Genomic DNA, 24,809 nt, shown 5'->3' on the forward strand with positions numbered 1-24,809 from the left:
TGATTTTGACACTTTCTCAAATTTTACGCTAATATTTGAATTTTTTAATAACATAAATTCTAAATAATTGTGTGCATAATTTTGTATATGTAAGAAATTACTTTGAAAATATCAACAGTATTCAAAAATTTATTTTGACTGAATTTTCAATTCAATAACGATTCAATTATATATAATTCTATTTCAATTGAAAATACATCTATCATAGGACTGAATTAATTCAAATTCATTTGTGAAGTTTTTGTCAGAAGTAAATTTTGAATTATTTCAATATAATATGTACATAAATATGCATCATTTATTTTCCTTAACTTTATTTAACTTATAAAAATCAACCGCTTATTTTCTTTCAAAAATTCTAGCATTATTATTTGATAAATGCCAAGGAAAGCAGGTCCTAAGCCTTCATTCATTATTGAATTAGATGATAAAGGAAATGTTGTTGCAAAGCATAAGTTAAACAAGCAGGGATGCCTTGTAAAAGTAGTAAATCCAAAAGGAATAACAGTCCGCACTAAAAATGGGATAGTTCCTGCAAGAAATCTACCTGAAATCAGCTTTGTCAAAGGAGAAAACGCTGATGTTACAAAATTGGAACGAATTGACACTGAAATTGATATTTTTTCAAACGTGATTAATGATATCTTCCATATCATTGATGTTCAAAATTGCGATGTATTTCATCGTAATCCTGATTTAACTGATAACATTAGGATGCTCTTTGATCTAATTTAGGCCATAATTTGCTCTTAGTACCTTCGATTTATTGTTAATACTTTACTTATGCGAATGTTATAAAATGTATGTTTAAAAACATTTTTATCACTATATTAATTTACAAATTCATGCTTAATGACAATAATTTCTGTGATATTTTTGTGTATAATTATTAATTAATCTAAATCATTGTTTTCATTTTTCCCAAATTTCGCTCATTTTTATGATATTTGTGTTTTTTCACAAAATAAAATAACATTTTTCGAGTCGAATTTAACTAATTTTTTTCTTTTCGAATGCTGGAATGTCCGATTCAGCCGCAAGAACTGGATGAAATCGTGATAACAGCCTACAAGAACACAGAAGAGTCCCAAAGCTCATTGAACTTTATTACAAATTTAACTTCAGAGCCGTATTTTATTCAATTTTGCATCGATGTTCTATTAATACCGAACTTAAGCCATCAAACATACCACTATTGCTTTTCTACCCTCTGCAAGCTGCTCAATCAAGATCGAAAACGTATCAGTATCTACCGAGAATATTTTTATAATTTCTTCTTAGAAAATTCGCAATACCTTCAGCAAGATATTATCATAGATGAAGCGGCCTTGCTATTTTCCTGTGTATTTCGTGAAGCAGACATATACGGAATGCAAATTATTCGACATCTTCAAAATCAAAGCAAATCAGATTTATACATTAGTATTTACTATGCTGCATATCTTTCATCTACAGGTGTAGTTGAAGCTACAAATATATATTCGGAATTTTTAAAGTTTTATTTCACGCTTGATTCGATTTCAGCAATTTCTTTATATTCCAAATTATTTTACAACACATTCAAAATCTTCTCGCTGTCCAATTTCTCACCATTACTTTTAGATTCTTTAAATCAAAATTCGGGGCTTCAAAAGATCTTTGAATACTGCGAACACTTGGATAAAGAATGTTCATCAAATCTTTTACTTACGCTATCAAAGTTCCCTTTTCTCAATACAGAATGCTATAAAACAGAAAATTTAAAATCTCGTTTCTTAATTTCATTATCTAATACAGTAAGTCAATTTGTACTAGTGAAGAATATAACTGATATACTATTTCCTATCATACAAATATACTCATCACTCTCAAAAACGAGGCAATTCAGAATAATGAAAGATGAATTTACATTTTTAAGCTTTTTGAACTCATTATCGCATATAACAAGTATTGTTTTGTCAATAGAAATGATCAGATCCAATATAAATCTGGCAGAATTATCATTAGATGTATGGAATACTTTAATTGACTTCCAAATTGTCAGAGAGAACGAAGCAATAAGACAATCGCTATTCGAACAATATTCTAATATTAGAGATACTATTTTTAATATAATACAAATGCATAAAGAAGAATTATTTTCAATATTCAATGAAAATCCGAGTAATTCATTCCTTAAATCATTCTCACAACTTATATCAACAGATTATACCCAATCGATATCAATTATATTAGATAATATTAATAATTTTTCGATTAATTTTTCAATAGAAATCTTTTGCCACTTAATCCATTCACATCAATCAGCAATTGATTGTAATGACTATATAACTTCAGAATTTACTATTTTTAACATTGTTTTTGATGTTATAACTCAAAACCTTAATAATTTAGATCAAAGTAACTTATATTTCCTTTCTAAGTACTTGAATGAATTTATTAAGGCATGTACAAATATGGTTAATAGCCCACGCTACTTAAAATTTGCACAAGAAGCAAATAAATTTTCAATTTTGTTTTCAATTCTTACAAAACTGTTATCGGAGTCAAATTTCGAGTTTATAACCTTACACGAAGTCATTGAATGCTTTAATTTCAGTTCTTTCCCAAAAAATATTTTAAATGAATTAAATTCTAGTGAAGAATTTGTAAATTTGATATCGTCATTAGATTTTCCTTTCTTGTGGACTGATTCCAACAAATCTTTTGGCTCTTCTTTTGTTCAATCTGCTTTTAATTTTGCATATCAAATATCTAACGACAACATCATCTCAAATCTATTTAATTCACTAGCAAATAGGATCCAAAGCACACAGATATCTAAATTAGCCTTACATTATCTTAAATCAATCATAGAAATGAAAAATTTTAATTTCAAGTCATTTTTTAAAGGAATATATTATCAATTCTTCTCTATCATAGAAGAAAGATCAACTGATCCGGAGATTTCGACCTATATTTCAAGTTTTATGTCAACTTTTCTTGAAAAAATGAAAAATGATAATTGTTTTAAGTCATTTGATGAACTTTTCTTCGACTTTTTGATACATTTTATGTCAGTGTGTCATAATGTATTAGATACCGACTGCAATCCAAAAGTTTTTGGGAATATAATTTTTTCTATTCAGAATTTATTGGCACAAGATGCTTTTAATCTAGGAATACTGAAATTATATAATGATCTTAGGATATTCCAACTGTTAGATCGTGTTGTTTTCATATGTGAAAATTCGGAATTTGATTTTATTATGGCAAAACAATTTCTTCCTAAGTTTTTGTCATTTATTTCGAATATATCAAGCGAAGATCTTCTTTTTACAGAAGAATTTAGTCAACGTTTAGTTGTTTTTCTGCATTCAATTTCAAATTCAATTTTATTAAATGAACACAGTATTACACAGATCAATTCTTTATTTATAGCTTTAGTTAATACCATTCAACGAGGTTTTGTACCAGAATTCGAAGTTTTGGAATCAATTTTTTATTCAATCCTTCAATTATTCTCATTCAATAAAATTCAAAAGACTAATTTCATGTCATTCATCTCTGCATTATTTACACATTCTCTTGAATCGAAATCTTTGTTTTTGACAATCATCTCAGAAATAATTCAGGATAACAACAAGATCGATGAACTTAGAGACATTATTGAGCATGAATGTCCCTCTTTGTCCAGCAAACTTCTGTCATTTCTGATGTCAATTCAATATTTGATCAAAAAATATTTTAATGAGCAAAACAAAGATAACTAAATGTAGAAAATAACAACATCATTGATGTTTTGATCGAAAAGTTTAATTTTCGAAAGAATATAAATTTATAATTTTTATTTGTTTGTATATAAATCTTAAAATTACATATGTTATAAATATGCATTATACTTTTTATAAGAAAGTTTTTATTTTTATCAGAACACAAGGAGAATATCAAGATTAACTTAATAACTTTATAATTCATGAATTGGAGCCTGAACATCTGAATCCTCGTCATCAATCTCTTGATCACTTTTTGTTGTTGATTCTTTCTCCTCATTATTTTGCTTTGATTCCCTGAAAATTTCTAGTAAAGGTTTGGCAAGTAATATGGTTCCGAGAATCATTCCTACATAAGAAGAGAGGCAAAAACTCCATAATATTCTTTCTGTTTTTGAAGTATCTATATAATACATCATATACGCAGTTGCAATGGTGACAACGAAATTGGAAGTGAAACTAATAATCATGGATCTTTTACCTCTTTGTTGAGATTGAAGCATTGTCTGAAATGTGTATCTGACGAAAAACACGATTGTTCCCCAATTTGAATTGGGCAACTCAAGAATATTCCATCGAATAAAATCATCTCCGCTTCCAAATATTTTTGCAATTTGAACTGGATACCACATTCCGAAAATGAACATTATAATGCACCAGGCAAAAGTGATCCAATTAAGATGTAGAGCGAGCCTGAGATATCTTTTATATTTCTTTGCTGCAAAAGCATAAGAAGCTGCTGGGAGAAATCCTGTGCAGAATGCTAAAATTACAGCAACAACAATGTTAACGAATCTTGAAAGAACATTGAATGCAGCCATGGCGTTATCATACTCTGAAGATCCATTCAATGACAAACCAATCAGTCTTCTTAAGAAAATACCTGGAATAAATGTACTAATCTGGGAAATTAATTGAGAACTTCCAGTAATAAGAGCTTCAAATGTATGTCTGCTAAATGGTTTCAATAAACCGCTCAGCTTTGGCTTGATTCCAAATCGTCCTTTAAAATAAAGAAATGTTAAAATAAATCCCGGAACTCCATCTGCAATAATTGTTGAATATGATGGACCAACAATTCCAGTGTGAAGCCTTCCTAAAAAGATTGGATTCAAAACGCCCATACCAATTCCTAGAGAAACAATATCAATGATTCCAACAAGAAGTGTCCTTCCTTCTGCCTGAAGAAATCCTACATTCGTCAAAAATATGCATGTGAGAACGTTTCCAGCTGCTTGAGGAATAATGTAATCAAAAGCTAACTGTGTTGTAATTTCATTCGCTTTGAACCATCGGGAAAATGGTTTATTGATAGGAATAATGATTGCTGGTACAATGATTCCACAGATTATAGAAATTCTATATAAATCAGCTGCAACTTGGTTAGCCTCTTCAAATAAGTTTTTTCCAAAGAGTGCAGAAATTTGTGAACTCCCTGCAACTGATAAAAATAATCCAAATGAACGTGCAAATCCTTCCCATATATTATCTGTTGCTACTGCTGCCATTCCTGCCTCACCAATATATCTAGATATCCATATTGTGTTAATAATACCATATAAAGCGCTAGTAATTTGAGAACAAAGAGGACCAATTAAAAGAATAAGGATTGTAACAAGTGGTGGTCTTCCTGCTAAACGTTTAACTTCTGCTTCTCCCATTTTGGCTAAATAATTCTTAAAATTTTCATTCAGAAATTTTTTGAATAGCGAAGATACTGAGAATTCACACCCCCCACTCAAAAAAATTCAAACTAATGATGGACTAATAATGATATACAAATAAATACATTTACATATCCATTATAAGCAGCGATGTATACTTATACTCTGAAATTAATTCAAATTGTCTAAATTCCTCACAAAATGGAATTGAGAGTGTTTTGAAATCAAAAATTTAAAGAGTAAAGGTTTTTATTTTATTTAAAATGATTTGATTGATTTCAGGCAATGTATCGAGAATGATGATCATCAGAATGATCATATCTATGCATAATATTATCCATTTCAAAATCAAAGATCACAAGCTTATATATCTTTTCAAAAAGAAATTCTTCCCGAGATCTTTATTAGATTTTGAACCAGTGAAAAGATAGAGAATGATGAATGAATGTTATTTTTACATTTGTTCATAAAAATATCAATTCAATCATAGGGAAAAAGGATCTTTAAGTGTTACATTTGAATAGTTGCAAACATGGTTAGTGAACCCTTAAATTTCATATATAATAAATTTGATAAAGACATATTACACGTGTTAAGAAATGGCTGGCGTGTTAACTTTTTTGACATATTCGTACTTTGCTATTTTTCCTTATATTATGAACATACATACATACTAATGTAGTACAAATTATTTAGAAACTGTTGTTAGTTGACGTAACAAAACATTGATTACATGCAATCCACTCATAAGGAATGGAAATACATGTGTATCTAGGGAGAAAAGCACAAAATTAGTGTTTATCCCTTGTTGCTTTCACTATGGTTTATCATAACCTATCGAAATAAATGCGATAATTCTATTATAATCTATTTTTCTGAATAACGCTTACAAATTATGAGAACTTAGATAGGATATGAATGTGATATTGTTTGAATCTTCTAATTTTCAGATTCAAAAAATTGAATAAAATTATGCCAATAAATTATCAATTAAACGAATTTGTATTGTCATTAATTAGTGTTTAAAATAATTTGATATAATCCAACAGCCTCAAAACTGTTTTGTCAGAATTTCAATAACATAATAAAGGGAAAACAAAAATTCTATTAATGATGAGTAATTTTCCAATACCCGAACATATTATATGTTCTAATCCAAATTCAATGTAGTCTGGTAGATGCACAATTAGATGCTCATGATGGAAAATTTTGACACATTTTTCCTAAATGTTAGTCACCGTTATGGTTTTTTCTTTGGGCGCGAGCAAGCTCGCCCCAAAAAAAAGAAAAAACCGTAACGGTGAGCTCACATTTCGGCATAGTTTAAGTCTAGGTTTTGCATTTTAAAATGTTTGTTACCTTATCTTCTTTCAAAAAGTGGCAAAAATTTGTTTGAAATTTGAAAAAGATATTTTTATTTGCATAAATGACATTCAACTAAGCTGTAGCATGATTCTTTTGCATGCTCTAGTTTTTTTCTCAGTTCAATCTCCTTCCATACTCTTGCTTGTACCAGTAAGATCGCACCAAAATTCTCAAAAATTAAGATCTCCAAATTTTATGTCCAACTCCAATTATCAAACGCCCTCATTAACGCCACTCATAGCCATCTTTCATGCATGAGAAATCGTTATTAGAAGATTTTTTACGGCTAATTATCTGATTCAATTCAGATCAATACTCAAAGCCTCATTATTTATTTATAAATCCTTGTTTGTCGCCTATGCGAATAAAAATTCTTTTTATATTTTAAACAATTTTTTTCACTTTGGAAGGAGAAAGGTGACTAACATTTTAAAAATGCAAAAACCGACTAAACTATTTGCAAATTTATGAATTATTATTTATAATATTATCAAATATATTTCCAAAAATGATTCCACGAAAATTTTTGCCAAAGTTCTTGACACGCCAACCAGGTCTTAACACGCAAGAAATCGTCAGACTGTATTTTTCATTTTAATTTGCTTAATCTCAAAAAGCATTCTCATACTTATGCAATGTGAAATAATAATTCAAAATGCATTATTATCTGTCACATTATTATCAAGAGAAAGGAATATCATTAGACTTCTAACCTTTATTAGAAACATTGTATCCATGCAATGCCTCGATTTGAATAATTAATATTGAATCATTTAGCATCGACTTTGAATGAAACATGATATAATATTATTATTTGTTTTGAATTCATTATCCAAAACTAATATATATAAGGATACTATTGATATTAGTAGTGACCTCTAAATATCAATGTTTTACACGTTTTTCTTCCCACTATATATTTATTTTCAAACAAAAATTAAACTAAGCCAAAACCTTTGTTGAAAGAACTTCCTTAGTTTTGGTAGCAGGAAGAGAGAACATGTAGAAGCAAGCATGTGTGACAGGAAGGATCTGAAGGTCATTTTTTTTCACATGGTATTCTTATAGGGAATTGATGAAATTGTACATTTTTGTCATTGGATATTTTTTGTGTATTGTAGCATTCTTCTTCAATAAAAAAATGGATATATGATGCAATCAATGCATAGAGATTATCATTTTGAAATAAATTTAAATTCATTTTTATGTTTAATAAAGCTCGGAAACATATTCTTTCTTTGTGCACATGTCAACTATTTCATGTGCTGTCTTTATTATCGGCTTAACATGAATCATCAAATGATGTGATGAAACAATAATAATTCCCATTAATCTGGTTAAAAGATTTGTTATTCCAGGGAAACATCACCGTTGAAGTCAATAACTAACATTTTGAGAATGTCTTCGCTTCATAGATGAGGAATCTTGCCAATCATATCTTCTACTAATTGATCCAGACGAATATATAAACATTGAAAATTAAATTGTCTGTGATTGTGCCACTGATCACGGTATCTTGTATTCTGTTTATTCCCTTGGAAGGTCTGTAAAATTGAACTTAAAAGATAAAACGAATTGAAACAAGAAAATTAAGAACTTCAATTGTTACATTCGAGAGAGGGTCAAAGTTGCTATTTGTCACTTTTCCACAAGAATATAATGGGGAAAAAGTTATCATATAGTTGATCTCATTTACTGAGGTGAGAGATGCATGTAGTGTAATGGGATAAACAGTGTGATTGCTGCTCTACGTCCTAGGTCCGAGATACATTGGCTTAATTTTTTCTCTTTTTTATTGACGTAAACTATTCAATTTTTGTGTTCTCCATTCAAATTTCAGAATTTTTTTTGCAGATTTCACGCTACATTCGAAGTTACCTTTTGTAACAACCACCACTGCCTACGAAAGACGAAAGTGTGTCACGATTTCACCCGGAAATCCGACGGTTGTTTAAGAGTATGCACTTTTGTCACCTACTCTTGTTACATTCTGAGTTGAAATGCAGAATTGAAAAAAAAACTTTTCTAAGAAGGTGGTGAAATGAATTCTCGAATTTGACAAGTTTAATTGAATAATTGGGTATTATCATATTATCTAAAGTTTTCAATATTAATTTGACGATAAACTTGGATTTTTAAAATTTTTGACATTTAGTGTTCAATGTACATATTCATGCTTTTCATCTTAACTATTCAAAAGAGTTTTTCCGACCAAAATCTCCAAGCTCACGTACTTTTCAATAAGTATGAGGGATATTGTAAAACATGGAAAGAAATATACACTATAGATTCAGAGGGAAAAAGCTCAATAAATAGATTAATCAAAGAAATTGAGGATAACTTGATTAGCACTGGATATTTTATAGCACAACAGTTAATTAAAAAGATAAAAGAAGTTAGTGAAACACGTTTACGTTATCGTCATGCGTATATAGCGATTATGAAGAAATTGGCTGCAGAATATCATTGCGAAAACTGTTTGAATATCTCATTTCTTTCAAAATACGACAACATCATTAAAAATACCTATAAAGAGGCAATATTAAATGATGACAAATATGCATTATCACAATTCTTGGAAAGTGAAAAACTTGATTTTATTGAATTGCTTGAAAATTGTTGTTTAAATGGAGCAGAAAATTGTTTCAAATTATTAAGAAAAATTTTAAAGCGAAAATCACCAAAAAATGTCTTACAGATTCATTTATTGGAAACAATAAATATATTATACAAGAATGTTTGAAGGTACAAAAACCTGATGCATCTACATTTGAAGCTGCAGTAAAATCTCATGATTTAATAAATTACTATGATTTGTCAAATAATAACAAGGCGGAATGTAAAAAGTTCAAATCACAAGCATTACAATTCTGTTGCAAACATCTAAATCTTAAATTATTTATAGGTATTTTATTTGGAACTGATGATTTTGACTTGGGTTTAGTATTGTCTCCATGTTTTCATATTCGAGATCTTTGCAAATATTTGTATGAGAATGGTGGAAAGATCAATTATCAAGGTCCACTTGGACTAACAGCTCTTAGTGTTGCAGTTTATGAAAATCAAACAGATATTGTTAAAGATTTAATTTCATTCGGAATTGATATTGAGAAATCAGATGAAAATGTTGGAAGTCCTCTTACTGTTGCCGTAATTCTTAACAATACTGCTATGGTAGAGTTACTTATTTCATATGGGGCTAATGTCAACGTCCAAGGTAAAAAGCATAGATTTTCACTACTTCATCTTGCAACCATATTAAAAAATAAAGAAATTATTGACATTCTAATTAGTCATGGTGCATTTGTAAATCAAAGGTCTAACGAATTTGGTATCACTCCATTTATTTTGGCATCACTTATGAATTCTAAAGAAATTGTTCAACTTCTGATTTCCCATGGTGCAAACATCAACATGACAGATAAATTTGGAAATAATGCTATTGCTTATGCATTATTGTATAACAATAAAGAAATCATGAAAGAAATGCTTATCAAATTTAGCGCATTGGTGGCACTTGATTATAAAGCATTTGATATGGAAAGCGATAACAAAGACTTGATGGAACTTCTAATTTCATCTGGTGTAAATATCAATCAACAAAATTCACATGATAATACACCTCTTCATATAGCATCGTTAACTTCTAATGGAGAAATCGGAAAAATTTTAATTTCACATGGTGCCGATATTAATGCTTTAAATGAAAATGATTATACTCCACTTGATTTCGCAATTATGCGTGGTAAGAAAGAGTATAACAAAGAGTTTCGTCAATTTGGGAAACAAAATCAACAAGATTTTCTTGATTTTTTGAAGAAGAAAGGCGAAATGGTAGCTCTCTTATATTCACATAATGGAATAGCTAATTTTAACAAGGAGTTCAAAAGTAATTCTCTCTCAGATATAATACGAAATAATTTTTATGGAGATTCGCAAATTGATGACATAATGAAAATGTTATAAGAGCTCGAACAATAGCTAATTGCTTTGTTAGTTTGATAAATTCATTTTTTGGGATCCTTATATCTTTTGTATCTTCTCAATTTTAAAATTTTTTTACATTATATTAACTTTTCATTTTATATTCGATCTATCGATGAGACAACAAAAATCATATATATGACAATAACATAATATGCTCAGCCATATAAGAATATTCACTATCTAAAACTTAGTGAGTGCGCCAGATGGAAGACTTTTATTCAAACAGGATGCTGCGAGTCATGCTCGAATACAAATTTGAGCTTATTCTGATTTCAAGAATTTCCTTCAATGCATTTACATTACATAAATATTACGATGCAAGAAGAATTTTAGAATAGACCCCACGATGATAAATTCAACAATTTTTGATAAAACATGTGGAAAATATTAGTATCTATGCAATTTATGGATTATAGATCAGAATTAATTTATTTATCATTGTTCTTTACTATTGATGTGATGCATATTTAATGGGCGTTTCTCCATTATTGGCCTTTTCGTTGGTGTATGATAAAGGGTGGTGTCTTCATATTTATCTTTTTCATTGATATTCGCATATTGTGAAATCAAAAATTCTACTGTTTTTACTACTATTCTCTAATATTTTTTCTTAATTGATATTTTCACCATTCTAAAGAAAGAGTTCAGCTATTTATTTAAGTTTATCACATGAAAAAGAATAAATATATGCTTCTCTGTCAGATGATATCAAAATCAAATTTTGATATTTGTTCCATATGAAAGAAGAAATTCAATTATTTCTTTACTATTTCTATTGTATGCATAATTAACGGGAGTAGACTTTCTATATGAAATTTCGATGTTATAAAGTCAACTCTGATGTCATTGAAAGAATCTAATATATATAATGCTTTCAAGTTTATATATTACAATAAAAAAGAATATTTATTAACAATCATATAAAAATATATAAATAAAAAACATATACAACAATAATTACACCTTAAAAAAGTTATTTTTTGATAATTTCTGAAATTTCATTTTTTGCTTGTTTCAAAGCTCCTTTTTCTATACTATAAGTAGGTTTTTCCATCAAAGGTGTTGCTCCAACCAAATCGAAAAGGAATATTCTGTTAGACCTCTTGTAATAATAAGAAGAAATTTGTTTCAAAACAAAATTTGCCACTTTTGTATTTGAAACAGAACCTTTCTTTGTTAATTCCAAGTTCTTTAATTTCATTCTAGGGTCAACATTCTTCTTAGGATTCGTCATGCAAATCACCATTTCGCATGTTTCTTTGTATTCAGGAGGAATCTCAACAATGTCACTTTTTATCAATTTTCTTTGGTAATTTTTGATGACAGAAGGCAAAGATGGCAAATGGAGTTTCGTCTGTCCGAACTCGAAAGAGCTCCATGAGTATCTTTGTAGACAAGAAACAATATAAGGGGATTTGTAAAGTAAAGAAATTCCAGCAATTTTGAGTCCGATTGCGTTGTAACTTTTTAGATCTGCTTCGAGGATTTTCTCAAGAATTTGGTGTGATTCCATGTAAGATGATGTAATAGGACTGGATCCGAATAAACAGATACTTAAAAAGCTGCCCATTCTTTCTTTTTCGTCACTTTTTACATAAAGATTTTCAATGACTTTTTTAACGTATTTTGAGAGCAAATCCGCCCCTTCTTTTGTTTGGCAGAGCTCCCCAAATATGTGTGGAGGAAGAGGGAACATCAAAGATGGGAATTTTTCAAAAACGGTTTTTGGGATTTCTTTTGAAAAACTGCAATTGAATGTTGCTTGGAATATATCGACATATAAAGTGTTTCCTTCGTCAACCCACCATTCAATCTCTTTTTCTAACTCGTTTTTGTCCAAAATGAAAAATAAAATTTGTCGGCACTTTTTGAACAAAACTTTTCTTATTTCTTTGTTGTTTTTGGAGACTTCCAAACAGTTTTTGTCGTGAACAATGCAGTCACAGAATAAGGAGAGTAATGAGGAATCTTCGCTACTTATTAATTTTGGTAAAACAATGTTTTGGAAACATGTTTTAGCAAAAAATTCCGTTCCTATGTGGGATCTCAAGTTTTCGATGCAGCATTCGCGAATTTCTTGTTGTGAGGAACTAAGAAATGTCGCAAATGTCTCGTTGACGAGGCTTGGATCAGGATGACAATCCAATGAATTCAAAATCATCTGCGCACAGCATGGTTTCGTGATCTTTGAGCCAATCTTGATCATGTTGTCATACAAATTCCACTTTTTGAGTATTTTGGTCGGTGCGGAATGACAGGACATAAAAGCAGCGGTTTTGAAGATTGGCCAGTAAGGAGCGGACGCATCTGGCTGGTTCTTGATGATGTTAGTGAGTGTTGTATCGATGGCTTTACGGAAAAGCATAGAAGCTTCGAGAATTGACCAAAGATTATTATATTGAACAAATAACTTGAAAAGAGCTTGCAAAGACTCTTCCATAGCAACATTCTTCTCTGTTTTGTCTGAAAGGTATGCGTTGGCAAAGCATTCGAACAGTTTTGAAAAGAATATTGAAGCAGTTTTTGTTTGACACTCGGATTCATTATGCGGCAAAATAATAAATAACAGTTTGTAAATATTATGCCATTCCCATAAGTACGGATCGATAGAATTGAAAGCAAAAGAAGATATACTTGTAATTGACTGATTCATCGAATAGGATTGGGCCAATTTAAATACCAATGATGAGCAGTTGGGAGTAATTGATTGTTGAGCGTGAGCTGATGAAATTGCGGACAAATCTAAATCTCTGGCAATTGTACTGCCAATTGAAGGGAGTAAGTCCTCTAGAAATAGTGCTGCTGTCTTACTATTTGGTGTTGTATCGTTTAAAACTGTAATAAGACCTGAATTAATTAAATAATTTAATGTAAACGCAACAAAAGCATTTCCTGGAACACTTTTGTGCTGAAGGAATAGTAATTCTCTGAATACTGCTATAATACTTTCCGCTTGATGATTAAATGACGTTAATAAATCGACTAAAACGTTTTGATTCATTCCGAAGTGAATTATGCCTGGCCATGAACGTAGAAGGGTGTATAGTATGGTTTCTGAATTTTTACATGTATCTGGAGATAATGGAGCTACTTGAGTAAATGGAGAAACAATTTCTGATATAAAATGATCTTGGACGACGAACGGGATCCCCCGCTCAATTGCTTGTGGGACGTAGGCGAACATTGCTTCATTTTGTGTTGCTGTCAGTATTTTGATAAATAAAGTGCCAAGTTGAGGAATATCCCAAATCTGATGGCATGTTTCAATAGCTTTGACGATTGTGTCGAGGATACTTTCTCGTAAAATAAATCTTGGAGAGTCATTTATTGAAATAATTCCAAAAACGATTGAATGTGGCATTGCCTGATATGTATCTATAATGTAATTCATGTAATGATACATCAGTGTCTCCAGTTCTGTCGTTAACTGATATAATTCAAGTGTTCTGTAGTCTCCAGTAATAACAAACAATTTATCGAAGTCATACTTCTCTGTTATGTATTCTTTTGTTGCTTTCTCCAGTTCATAGCACATGTTGATTATTAGTGTCGATAAAGATAAATTTTCGATTGAAAAAATCTGATGAATATATCTTGCCACGAAATTTAAATCGATTTTCGACATATCTAAAGCCTTAACTTCATCGACTAGCTTCCTCATGATCTTTATCTGTTCAACAGACGAATATCCGCCTTCGAAAACTAGGGATAATTTGATTTCAAAGGCGGAAGTAATCATAATTGAATTAAAAAAGTGGCAAATTCAGTAAAAATAAAAGTTTGTCGAAAACCTAAAGTACTCACAAAATCTAGATTGAGAGGCGGTCAATGACTTTTGAGGGGAAATTAACGCATGGAATTTAATATTATTTGGGTTGATATTCTTGCTTATTATTTCAGAAAAAAATCTTAAAAATTTCAATATGAAAATTGAAAGCAATTCAAAAAAATTGCTAACATGTAAATTTTAATATCCTATGCATAATTTCATATTTTGAACATTTTTTATTTTTGTTTAAAACTTAAAATTTTGCGAATTTAATATAATTTATAAAATATAATACGTATATATATTTAAAATACACTAAATTTAATTGTTAATTGACGTTTTTGGGAATGAATTTTATCAAAACATGCCTGAATCCGAAAATTTGAAAGAACGAATTAAACAATCATATATGTAGAATTCAAAATACAAACTTAAAGATTGTATACGTTTAAAATTATTCAGATTGTGTTTGATTTCCACTCATTCTGTTTCTTTTGAACTCTAACACTAACATTTCATGATGATTACATGATCCATTTATACATGGTTGAATTGTTCCAGATTCTACCAGAAAATCAATCCAAATTTCTCAATGCATTCATGTTGATTGGACAAAATTTAAAATTTATCAGCCTGTTTCCAGAGAAACTCATATATTCCCTAATGAAATGTAATTTTTGCTACATTTATTTCAATCAAATTTCAAAAAATTGACTGCAGAGCTTGAAAAGGTGATGAATCATGTTGTTATTAGATGTACATATTAGATTTACTATTTCCAAAAAAATGCTCAAATTTGAATAGTTTTTAGAAAATTTGGAATTACACTCCTTACATTATATATAATTAAATGTTTAAATTTTATTTATTTTTCCCTTTTAATTTTATAACGTGCTCTATCAAAACTAACCTCTCAATTGAAGGCCACAAAATCTAAGTAGTGAGGATACACAAATTTTGTATGGAGTACGGTTCAATTTTTGAGAGCCTCACTACTTAGATTTTGTGACTACCTTATAACATTATTTTAGTAAAAATAATAAAAAAAGCATGGATCTATTTTAAATACCGGCTTGGGGATCTTAGATGCTTACTGTTTAAGACTCTGTCTCAATTTAGATATCGGTTGCCATTCTTTTCTTCGGACGAGCAGACTTCATTCAACACGGCTTATTTGTCAGATATTATGCAGGATTGTTTTATAATAATTCGCCTAAACCATCAATCAGGCATGCAAACAGGAATCGATTTTAATTTAGTTGCTAGCCCAAATATTTCTCCGGAATTCACAGAAGCCTTGTGAACCTACTACGAGAGATTTCTCTACTTCACTGCGGTGAAATTTCCTTGAAAATCGCGAGTTGGATCTAAAGTCATTTGAAGATATTTCTAAAATAGGCCAAACAGCGATTTTTGTTGCATTTAACTTTTTTATTATTCCATTTTTTCCTAAATTTTTATATATTTTGACATTATTTAAATATTTTAAGCTGAAAATAACACGAAGTGTCACATTATATATAAATACCGATTTTAAAAGATTCTGGCATAGAAAATAAGAGCTTTTCCTGCTCTGAGTAAATAAAACACAATATCAATGTGTAGACCCTGTAAGTATGTACTTAGATCAGGTACTTATCCAATAATTTAATATAACAAATTGAACAAGCCGCAATCTATGAACGTGCAAATTACAATATTTTTTTTATACATTTATTACTTAATCATTGCTACAAATAAATCCAAATGATCAAAAACGTGTATTTGATAATTATGATTGACTTGAATTTATTATTCAGACAAAATTTTGATAGAGATCTGTTATAATCTAAGCTATTGATACTTATACCATCGACTTTTATGTCTTTGCATATGTGGAACAATTATATTTTAAATAGACTATTTATATTGATGTTACCTATAATAAATATTAATAAAGAAATTAAAAAAAAATAAAAAATAAGAACATGTTTAAGAAATTACGAAATACATTTTGGATCAGTGTTCATTGGGGAAAGTTGTATTTCTGATTCTTTGAGGCATTCTAAGTAATCTCGAAGTGAATTTTGTTTATCAAGATCTCTGAAGTTGGTTCCATAGATAAAGCATCTCGTCATGTCGGGACGAATGAAAGAGACACCGAAGTCATCTGTGAATTGAATTGCCTTAGAGAAATCTGTTAAACAATCAATAACTTCTTCTGGCGCTTTTTGGTTTTTGAGAAATTTTAAGATTATGTTTTGGAGAACAAAGCTGAACCCACTAGCCGTATTTGTCGTGTAAAGACGCAAAGGATGATCATATTCAAAAAGTAAAGCATCAATTGCTTGCCTAGCAATGAATTCAAAATCTTGTTCATTGAGATCAACTCCTCGTGTAAATGGAACAAAACTAGATATGCAAATTAAATCAATATTTTTATATGTGTTTTCTTTTGGTATTTCAATTTCTCGTAAATATTTTATTACATATTCTGGAATGGAGATCGAGATAGTTGGGTTGTCATATTCAAATGGATCAGTAAAATCAACCTTGTAAAAGTCGGATTTTTCTAGAAGTTTAATGTTTCGTTTGTTGTTTTTGTTGAACCATTTTATGAATCGTGGTGCCCTCCATGAGTAGTACAATCCATATACGAAATTAAAAATTGCTTGTAGAGGGTAAAAAATGGAAAATATTTTCTCAAAATGTCAATTTTTTGAAAAATTTTCCTATTTTTAAGGGTGCAAATACGCCCGTATGACATTGTATTCAAAATATGATTTCTAAATTTTATGAATAATATTTAGATTATCAATTAGCTATTGTTGAAACATTTTCATAGAGGAGTATGAGGCTTTATTGAAATGCCTTTCAAAACAAAAAGTTAGTAATTTTGATTTTTCAATATGAAAATATAAATTACATTTAGTAACAATTCTTTTTAAAATGAAATTATTATACATACTTTTTTAAGAATTTTATGGGAGAATGCCTTGTTCGAAATAGGTATTCTATCACAGAAACGTATGATGCTGATATTGCGATAGATCCGATGACTACAAGTATTATTAAGCATGACTCATCAGATGGGCATAAATTATATTCCCAATTAGTTGTCAAATGTAAAAACAGTTTCTTTGGCAAAGGTCAATATGATACAACTACTACTTCTTCAGCAACTACAATTAAGTATACAGCGGCATAAAATCAAAACAATTTATTAATATATAATTAAAATAATGACGAAAATAAAAATAACATAGTAAAATAATAAAAATATGTATTCTTCTGATCTTTCTGTATAGATTACGGTTGCATCCTATATAAAATCAAAAAAAAGATTATATTATTCTTTGAAAAAGTCTAAACAAATACTATCATTTTGTTGCGGAATCATCTCGATTTGGTTCTTGTACAGAAGCAGGAGATGGCGGACCTATAGGGCGTTGAATTGAAGGAGGACCTATTGGTTTTTGAATTGAAGGCGGTCCAATAGGTTTTTGGACAGGTTGTGGACCGATCTGCTTTGAAACAGAAGGCGGACCGATCGGTTTTGGTATTGATGGAGGACCAACTTGTTTTGGAATGGAGGGCGGCCCAATTGGCTTTGGTATTGTAGGTGGTCCTACAGGTTTTGGAATTGAAGGAGGTCCAACAGGCTTTGGTAAAGATGGAGGAATAGTTGGGAGAGTAGGTGGTCCAGAAGGGCGTGGTACTGGTGGAGGGATTGGAGGAAGTGTTGAAGATATAACTGGCTTCGGCATAACAGGAGGAATAGGTAATGGTGAGATTGAATTTGTTGGATTTGGTTTTGGTAATCCCTTTGGCTGTGGTGTGTTTGGTAAACCTGATGTATCTTCTGTTTCATTTGTTGAAAATCCTCCATTTTTGAAAACTTCAGGAATAAATCTGTGATAATAAATAGAAACTGCAGCTAAATGCTTAAATCCATTTAGATGGTCTCTTCGCGATCTTAAGCTGTTATGTACTAAATAAACATCGCAATATGGGCAGTAGCATCTTTTTCTCCCCATTTTTGTCACTTTTTTACATGATTTTTAACTTTCCATCTCCATTATCTCAAAGCAGAAAGAGAATTGTGTAAAGTCATCATAAATAATATTTCTCTATATATTAAAAACTACCTGGTAATATTGAAAAATTGGTTTCATTTTAATAATTTCATCAATATTTTATCAAATTTTTTACAAAATGATACAATTCATTGAAAATCTTTTAAAAAAACTTTAAAAAGTTAGAAGAAATGTGTTTTGTTTAGGGATAAAAAAAATTTATACCTAAGTAGTATATGAGTGCGGGTTGTGTGACTTTTTTTGTTACATCTATATATAGACGATGCATTAAAATATATTTATTTATAAATCATTAAAAAAATTAACATTAATTTTAAAATAATTTATTTTTTTATCTTTTATAAAAGAAGCTATATATAGATGATGTCAGATATTCCGCGATTAATTAAACATTGTTTAAATCCTGAATGGGTTAAACTTCAATTTAAAAATGAAGATTGTGAATTATTAAATGAATATGAAAGCCAAAATAAGCTAATGAGGTATAAATATAATGATAATGAATATTTAATTTCATGGAATCAATGGAGTCATAATCAAAGACCTCATAAACGAGAAGAAGAAATTGAAAATAATGAAATGGAAATCATTGATGACATTAAAGAGGATGGAATTCCTAAATTTTGTAGAAAAACCTTTAGAACTAAGTTAGGAGCATATAAACGTAGAGTATTAAATCCTGAATATCTTAAACATCAATTTAAAAAGGAAGACTGTGAATTATTAAACGTTAATGAATATGAAAATGCTAAATCAAAACTGAGATATAAATATATTGGAAGTGATGAAAGGTGTAAAGATAAAGATAAAGTTTATTCAGTTTCATATAATAACTGGCACACGTTGGGGATAAGAAAACATTTAGGAGATTATGGTAAAAGTTCCGAATTCTTCAAATCTAGTATGTATGAGAGAGTAAAAGAAATTAGAAATAATTATTTTCATGAATAAAAAATAAACTTTAAAAATTCATGTCTTACATTTTTTGAATAATTTATTTTTTTATTTAATGATAAATGAGTGGATCAAGATTCGTAACCGTCAATCAATTAATGGATGTTCTTTCACCAATTCTTGAAAATGTTAAACAAGTAGATGTTTATTTCGATGATTATGTAGAAAGTATATATTATAAAGGTAAGTTTAATATTAAACCTATTGCTTTTGCATTTGATAATAAATTAATTGAAAATGCAAAAATTTGGGAATTAATTCCAGATATTGAATTTATAACAAATATTAATGATAAATGGTTTAAACGAATTCCAACCACAAAAGTTCTTTGTAAATTAATGATCAAAACTGAGGAAAAAGAATTTAACGGGTTTAAATATCATCCAAATAAAGTTTCAGAACTAGAAAATGAAAAACTTCAGAAAAAATTAAACGATAGACTTTCAAATGATCGTATTGAAAAAATAAATAAACCAGCAGAAGTTGCATTTAATAATGAAATATTTGATGAATATAACCTTGAACTCAGTGATGGGCTTTAGCCCTGGGCACTTTGTGCCTTGGACTTTAAGGACCCGGGCTCAACGAGTCATGATTTATGAAATCAATAATTTGATTTATTCGCTCTTCAATAATTTCTATTCTTTTTGTTAAATCATCTATTTTCATTAATGAGGTGATTCTTGATTGAGGAATAGATTTCAAACTAACCACTCCTTTTATTTTTGAAATTTTGAATCCATGACCCTCCGGGTCTTGGACTCTGTCCTCAACTTTAAACATTTTATTCAATTTACACGTTGTCAATTCTTCAAATAATTTTTTATTATTAGCATAATAATCATTAAATTCTTCAACAGATGAAAAAATTTTTATTTCAGTAATTGGTTTAACAACGTTTATTTTTTGTTGAACATTTTCACTTTCATTTATTTCTTCTCCTTTGTTTCATTTATTTTTAAAATCGGTTTCATTTATCATTAAATAAAAAATTAGAATATAAGTGATGAAATATATTTTTTAATTAATATTAAATCAGAGATGGCGGCAGGATTCTTTAAAAAATTATGGGAAGGAATTAAGAAAGCTGCAAGTTGGGTTCATCAAAAGATTATTAAACCCGTTGCAAACTTTTTGGCACCAGTAGCGAAAACGGCAGGAACTATCATAGGTGGAGTATTAGGTACTAAAGCAGGTAATCCGGCGATGGGAGCACAAGCAGGTAACGCAATTGGTGGAATTGCTGAAGGAATACTTAATAAAATAGGAGGTGGTTAGTGGAAAAATAAATAAATATTATTTTTATCTTAGTATCGGTTGTAGTCTTTGATAAACTTTTTCTCCTTTATTTAATACTTCCCTTACCGGAACATTAGGTGTTATTGATTCAGCAATGTCACTAATTGCTTCTTTATTCTTAAATATCCAATTTGCTCCCTTCTTCAATGTTTCCCAAACTTTATGCGCTCCTCTTTTTACTTTATCCCACAGTTTCTTAAATATACCTGCAGCCATAGTTGATTATTTCATTAAAATTAAAAATTCATTTTCATCTTTTAATTTTGATTTTTTATTTATTAATAAATGACGACTAACTATTTGGTGCCAAACACTAAACCGATTAATGGAAATGTGTTTCATTCATTCGAAAAGATAAATGAAATATTCGCAAAGAATGATGGAAGAAGATATTATAGAGAACTTGAAAGTTCATGCTATGACTCTGATGCTCCATATTTTGATGATAAACAAACTCATTTAAGAATTACAAATCCGGCTCATGATGTGAACCAATTAGGTGACACATATATTAAACGCAAAGTTAAAGCAACTCTAGTTTCAAATAAAGCTTTCACATGTGATGCCGCTTTTAAATGCATGCGTTTATTCGTTGGTTACAAATCATCAAATCAAAGCTTTAAACAATTAGAAGTAGAAACCGAAAGAGGTGATGCCGGTTATCTTCAGATGGATTGCGCCCGTGAATCTTTCGCATTTGCAACATATAAACCAAAATCAGAAAGGAAAGTTAAAAAGTTTGTTCATTCGTTATATAATAATGTTCAAAAATATGATAACTCAGTATGTGGTAAATATATTGACCCTTCAGAAGTTTTCAAGAAAGCAAATGAAGAAGTTGATATCACTTTTGATATGATTATTCCGGTAAATGATTTGTTAGCATTTCAGGCGTTCGATGATTATCCTAAATCATTTGGTGAAATCATTCTTAAATATTATGTTTTCAGGGATACTTTAGTATTTTGTCAGGTTGACCCGTTAAGAGTTGCTGATTTACAAAATTACGTTTATGAAAAGATAACTGATGAAAATTATGAAAAGATTATGAATCATGTTTATAAATATGATCGCAAATTCCAACAAATCGGACTTCCTGCCAAATTAATTACAAGCTTAGCCACTACATCTGCTGACGCAACAGTTGAAGACGTTATTATTTCATGCACAAAGATGGAGGTTTTAGAGGATAAATGCATTACACCAGGATACGGTTTAATTGAAGAATCAGTTAAAGCAATACCACGTTTATTTAGTAAGGAAGATCCATTCATGATTCCAGCTCAACATATTGACGTTCGTTCACTAAATGGAGGTTGCATCACTCCTGAAGGTATCAGCTCAGATTTCTCATACGCTCTTCATAATGTTACAGATGTTGTGTTAGCATTTCCGAAGAATGCAATGCAAAGAACAGTTTTAGAAAATCCAATGCTTCGAGGTCTTCAGGTCACTATAGATTCCAGAAACTTCCCCGATCAAGCGATGACCACAGTGGGCGACATATTCTTTACACGTATGCTTCAAGCTTCTGATTTAGATGGAGTGAATGAATGCACGGAAGAATACGAGGACTCATTAACTAGACCACTGAATGATGATGATGGCACACCATTAGCTAGAACATGGAAAGACCAAACTTCATTCTTATGCACTATTCCAGTTCAACGTGATGGAGCGGGTATTTCTTTGATGGATTAGAAACTTTCAACTCACAAGTTACAGTACAAGTGAAAGCTTATCCAATCATTCAGGGTGTAAATGACACTTACTGTTCAAAGGTGACAAATCCTCCTCAGGTTTGGTTTACTAGGACTACGTATTGGACATGGACACCGGATGAAGGTTTGAAATATCATCCAACAGGTACACCACCACAGTATAGAAGTTCATATGATGAAATATTGATGAATAGAAATGTATAAAATTATAAATTTATTTTTGATTAAATGGATTTAAATTCATCCACCCCTTATGAAGAATTAGCAGGAGTAATAATACATACGTAGATGATATGATTAATGAAGCATTGAGTGATAATAGAAATGCTCTATCTAAGGAAAAATTAATGAAAATTCCATATTCTGAATGTTACTTAAATTCAATCACTGCAGCAATTGGTAAACAAAATAAAGGTAAAACATTAACGATATTAAAACAAATTATCATTATTGCTAACACTTCACCCTATTCACATGTGTTAATTTATATCAACCGTTCAGGTTCACCTTCAGATGATACATTTGAATCTTTAAAGCATTTAATCAAAATTCCAATTATTTATTTATCACAAGAAGAAGCAGAAGATTATTTAAAAAACTTTGTAATGTATAAAGAATTATATAATACAATCAAGAAGCAAGGATTAGAGGATAAAATTATTGATAAACAACGGGATGAATTATTTGAAACACTTTCTATTTCAAATTTTGATAAAGAATTTTTGCATTCACTAATTTTTCTAGATGATGCCGTGAAATCAAAACTAATAACAAATGAGAAATCATATTTTAATCAGTTATTAACTCAATGTCGACATATTCAATGTTCATTCTTCATGGCTGTTCAATACTTCAAAGCATTAAGCACAAACATTAAATCAAATCTATCAACCCTTTTCATTTTCAGTGGGTTTAGTCGTCAACAGTTGAACGTTATGCTTTATCAAGTGAATTTACCAATGAGCATTAATGAACTTTACACACAATATCAACAATTAGGAGAACATGGAAAAATAATAGTTGATTTAAATAAAGGTTCCATTAAATTCGAATAACTTTTTATAATTAATTTTTATTTTTTATTTATAATTAAACATGACAGAAATGGTAAATCTTCTACAGGTTCCATTAAAACAAGGGACAAACAAAAGGGGTGCATATAATAGAACTATGAAAGTTCCTGATGGAATGAAAGAATTAGTTCATATTGTTGCCGGTCTTCAAAAGGATGTTAAACAAATGAGAAACGTTTTAACATTACCAGAAGCTCAAGCATATGCCAAACGTCATGGTCCAAATTGGGAAGCACACGAAGCAGACATTACGGGTCCAAATGGAAAACCTGATGGTATAAATGAAGTTTTCGTTACTGATGGTCAAGGAAATATTAAAGTCATAAATGGGTATAAATTAACAATGACGGATTATCCTAAACGTAAAGCATATAATGAACATTATCCTATGCAATTTGATGAAAATGGAAAAGCTGTTAAACAATACATTGGAGAAGGTGAAAATGGTCCAATTAATTCATACCGTCATAATCCATATTCTTACTTCAATGAAGAATTAAATGCTATTGAAGAGGGACCGGATGGATTACCACGATATTCTAACCAGTTTGATGGTCAATATGCAAATTTAAGACCTGAAATTCCAGCTAAGAAATTCTTTAAAGTTGCTTTATTCGATCCAGTTTTCGCAAATGTTAAAGATGAACTTAAACAGCAATTCCAACCAATTATAGTAGCAAGAATTGCATCAGGTGCTTTATCTCAAGCATTCAAAGATTTAATTAAGAAACCATTATATCAGCAACGAGGTTTAACTTATGATTTAGTTAAGGAATCAGATAAAAGAAAATTTGAGAAATCAGATGATTATAAGAATGCAATTAATGAATATATTCGGTCTATTAATTTCGATGAAAATGCTAAAAAATCAACTTCATGAACAAATACAGGAAATAATAGATTCAAAAGTTCCAGCAAAATAAAAGTTTAAATATATTTTTTTATTCGAATATAAATGAGAAGACGTTTCACTAGTCAAAAGAACACTAACGCAAAAGCAGAGATTACGGTTGGTTATAACGTAAATGATGATAAATCACGAATTATTCAAAAATGTTAAAGTTAATGTTAGTCCTGAATTAACAAGGTCAGCAACTCAACCAAATTTATTAACTCGTGACTTACCGAAGAATGAGGAGAATGAAGAAAACCGTGAGAATGGAGACCCAA

At 29.9% G+C, this 24,809-nt stretch overlaps 9 protein-coding genes across 9 annotated transcripts, besides 2 other annotated features; 6 read left to right on the forward strand and 3 right to left on the reverse strand.

The window, feature by feature from the left end:
* Positions 1-378: 378 nt before the first annotated feature.
* TVAGG3_0527230 (uncharacterized protein) lies at positions 379-735 on the forward strand (the record flags this gene model as incomplete). Its single annotated transcript, XM_001303391.1, has 1 exon — positions 379-735. One exon carries the CDS (start codon positions 379-381, stop codon positions 733-735), a length of 357 nt encoding a protein of 118 aa, XP_001303392.1.
* A 3,190-nt stretch (positions 736-3,925) lies between these two features.
* On the reverse strand, positions 3,926-5,403 carry TVAGG3_0527240 (multidrug resistance protein YPNP-related family; the record flags this gene model as incomplete). Its single annotated transcript, XM_001303390.1, has 1 exon — positions 3,926-5,392. The coding sequence occupies one exon, from the start codon at positions 5,390-5,392 to the stop codon at positions 3,926-3,928; it is 1,467 nt and encodes a 488-aa protein (XP_001303391.1).
* A 3,307-nt stretch (positions 5,404-8,710) lies between these two features.
* Positions 8,711-8,740: a mobile genetic element.
* A 955-nt stretch (positions 8,741-9,695) lies between these two features.
* Positions 9,696-11,087, forward strand: TVAGG3_0527260 (spectrin binding; the record flags this gene model as incomplete). Its single annotated transcript, XM_001303389.1, has 1 exon — positions 9,932-10,726. One exon carries the CDS (start codon positions 9,932-9,934, stop codon positions 10,724-10,726), a length of 795 nt encoding a protein of 264 aa, XP_001303390.1.
* Positions 11,088-11,657: 570 nt separating this feature from the next.
* Positions 11,658-14,523, reverse strand: TVAGG3_0527270 (cytosolic regulator pianissimo family; the record flags this gene model as incomplete). Its single annotated transcript, XM_001303388.1, has 1 exon — positions 11,721-14,486. One exon carries the CDS (start codon positions 14,484-14,486, stop codon positions 11,721-11,723), a length of 2,766 nt encoding a protein of 921 aa, XP_001303389.1.
* A 2,966-nt stretch (positions 14,524-17,489) lies between these two features.
* On the reverse strand, positions 17,490-18,624 carry TVAGG3_0527280 (U1 small nuclear ribonucleoprotein C family; the record flags this gene model as incomplete). Its single annotated transcript, XM_001303387.1, has 1 exon — positions 17,876-18,532. The coding sequence occupies one exon, from the start codon at positions 18,530-18,532 to the stop codon at positions 17,876-17,878; it is 657 nt and encodes a 218-aa protein (XP_001303388.1).
* A 1,020-nt stretch (positions 18,625-19,644) lies between these two features.
* Positions 19,645-20,088, forward strand: TVAGG3_0527290 (protein of unknown function, DUF4108 family; the record flags this gene model as incomplete). The annotated part of the gene is made up of 1 exon (XM_051237485.1): positions 19,645-20,088. One exon carries the CDS (start codon positions 19,645-19,647, stop codon positions 20,086-20,088), a length of 444 nt encoding a protein of 147 aa, XP_051095309.1.
* A 499-nt stretch (positions 20,089-20,587) lies between these two features.
* TVAGG3_0527300 (N-acetylmuramoyl-l-alanine amidase family) lies at positions 20,588-20,824 on the forward strand (the record flags this gene model as incomplete). Its single annotated transcript, XM_001303386.1, has 1 exon — positions 20,588-20,824. One exon carries the CDS (start codon positions 20,588-20,590, stop codon positions 20,822-20,824), a length of 237 nt encoding a protein of 78 aa, XP_001303387.1.
* A 1,371-nt stretch (positions 20,825-22,195) lies between these two features.
* Positions 22,196-24,809: part of a mobile genetic element that runs on past the window's edge.
* TVAGG3_0527320 (uncharacterized protein) lies at positions 22,914-23,621 on the forward strand (the record flags this gene model as incomplete). The annotated part of the gene is made up of 1 exon (XM_051237486.1): positions 22,914-23,621. One exon carries the CDS (start codon positions 22,914-22,916, stop codon positions 23,619-23,621), a length of 708 nt encoding a protein of 235 aa, XP_051095310.1.
* Positions 23,737-24,331, forward strand: TVAGG3_0527330 (uncharacterized protein; the record flags this gene model as incomplete). The annotated part of the gene is made up of 1 exon (XM_051237487.1): positions 23,737-24,331. A coding segment is annotated over one exon (595 nt), but the record flags the coding sequence as incomplete, so codon positions are not given.

The sequence above is a fragment of the Trichomonas vaginalis genome, chromosome II (genome assembly GCF_026262505.1).
Source record: "Trichomonas vaginalis G3 chromosome II, whole genome shotgun sequence".
Taxonomy (NCBI): Eukaryota; Parabasalia; order Trichomonadida; family Trichomonadidae; genus Trichomonas; species Trichomonas vaginalis.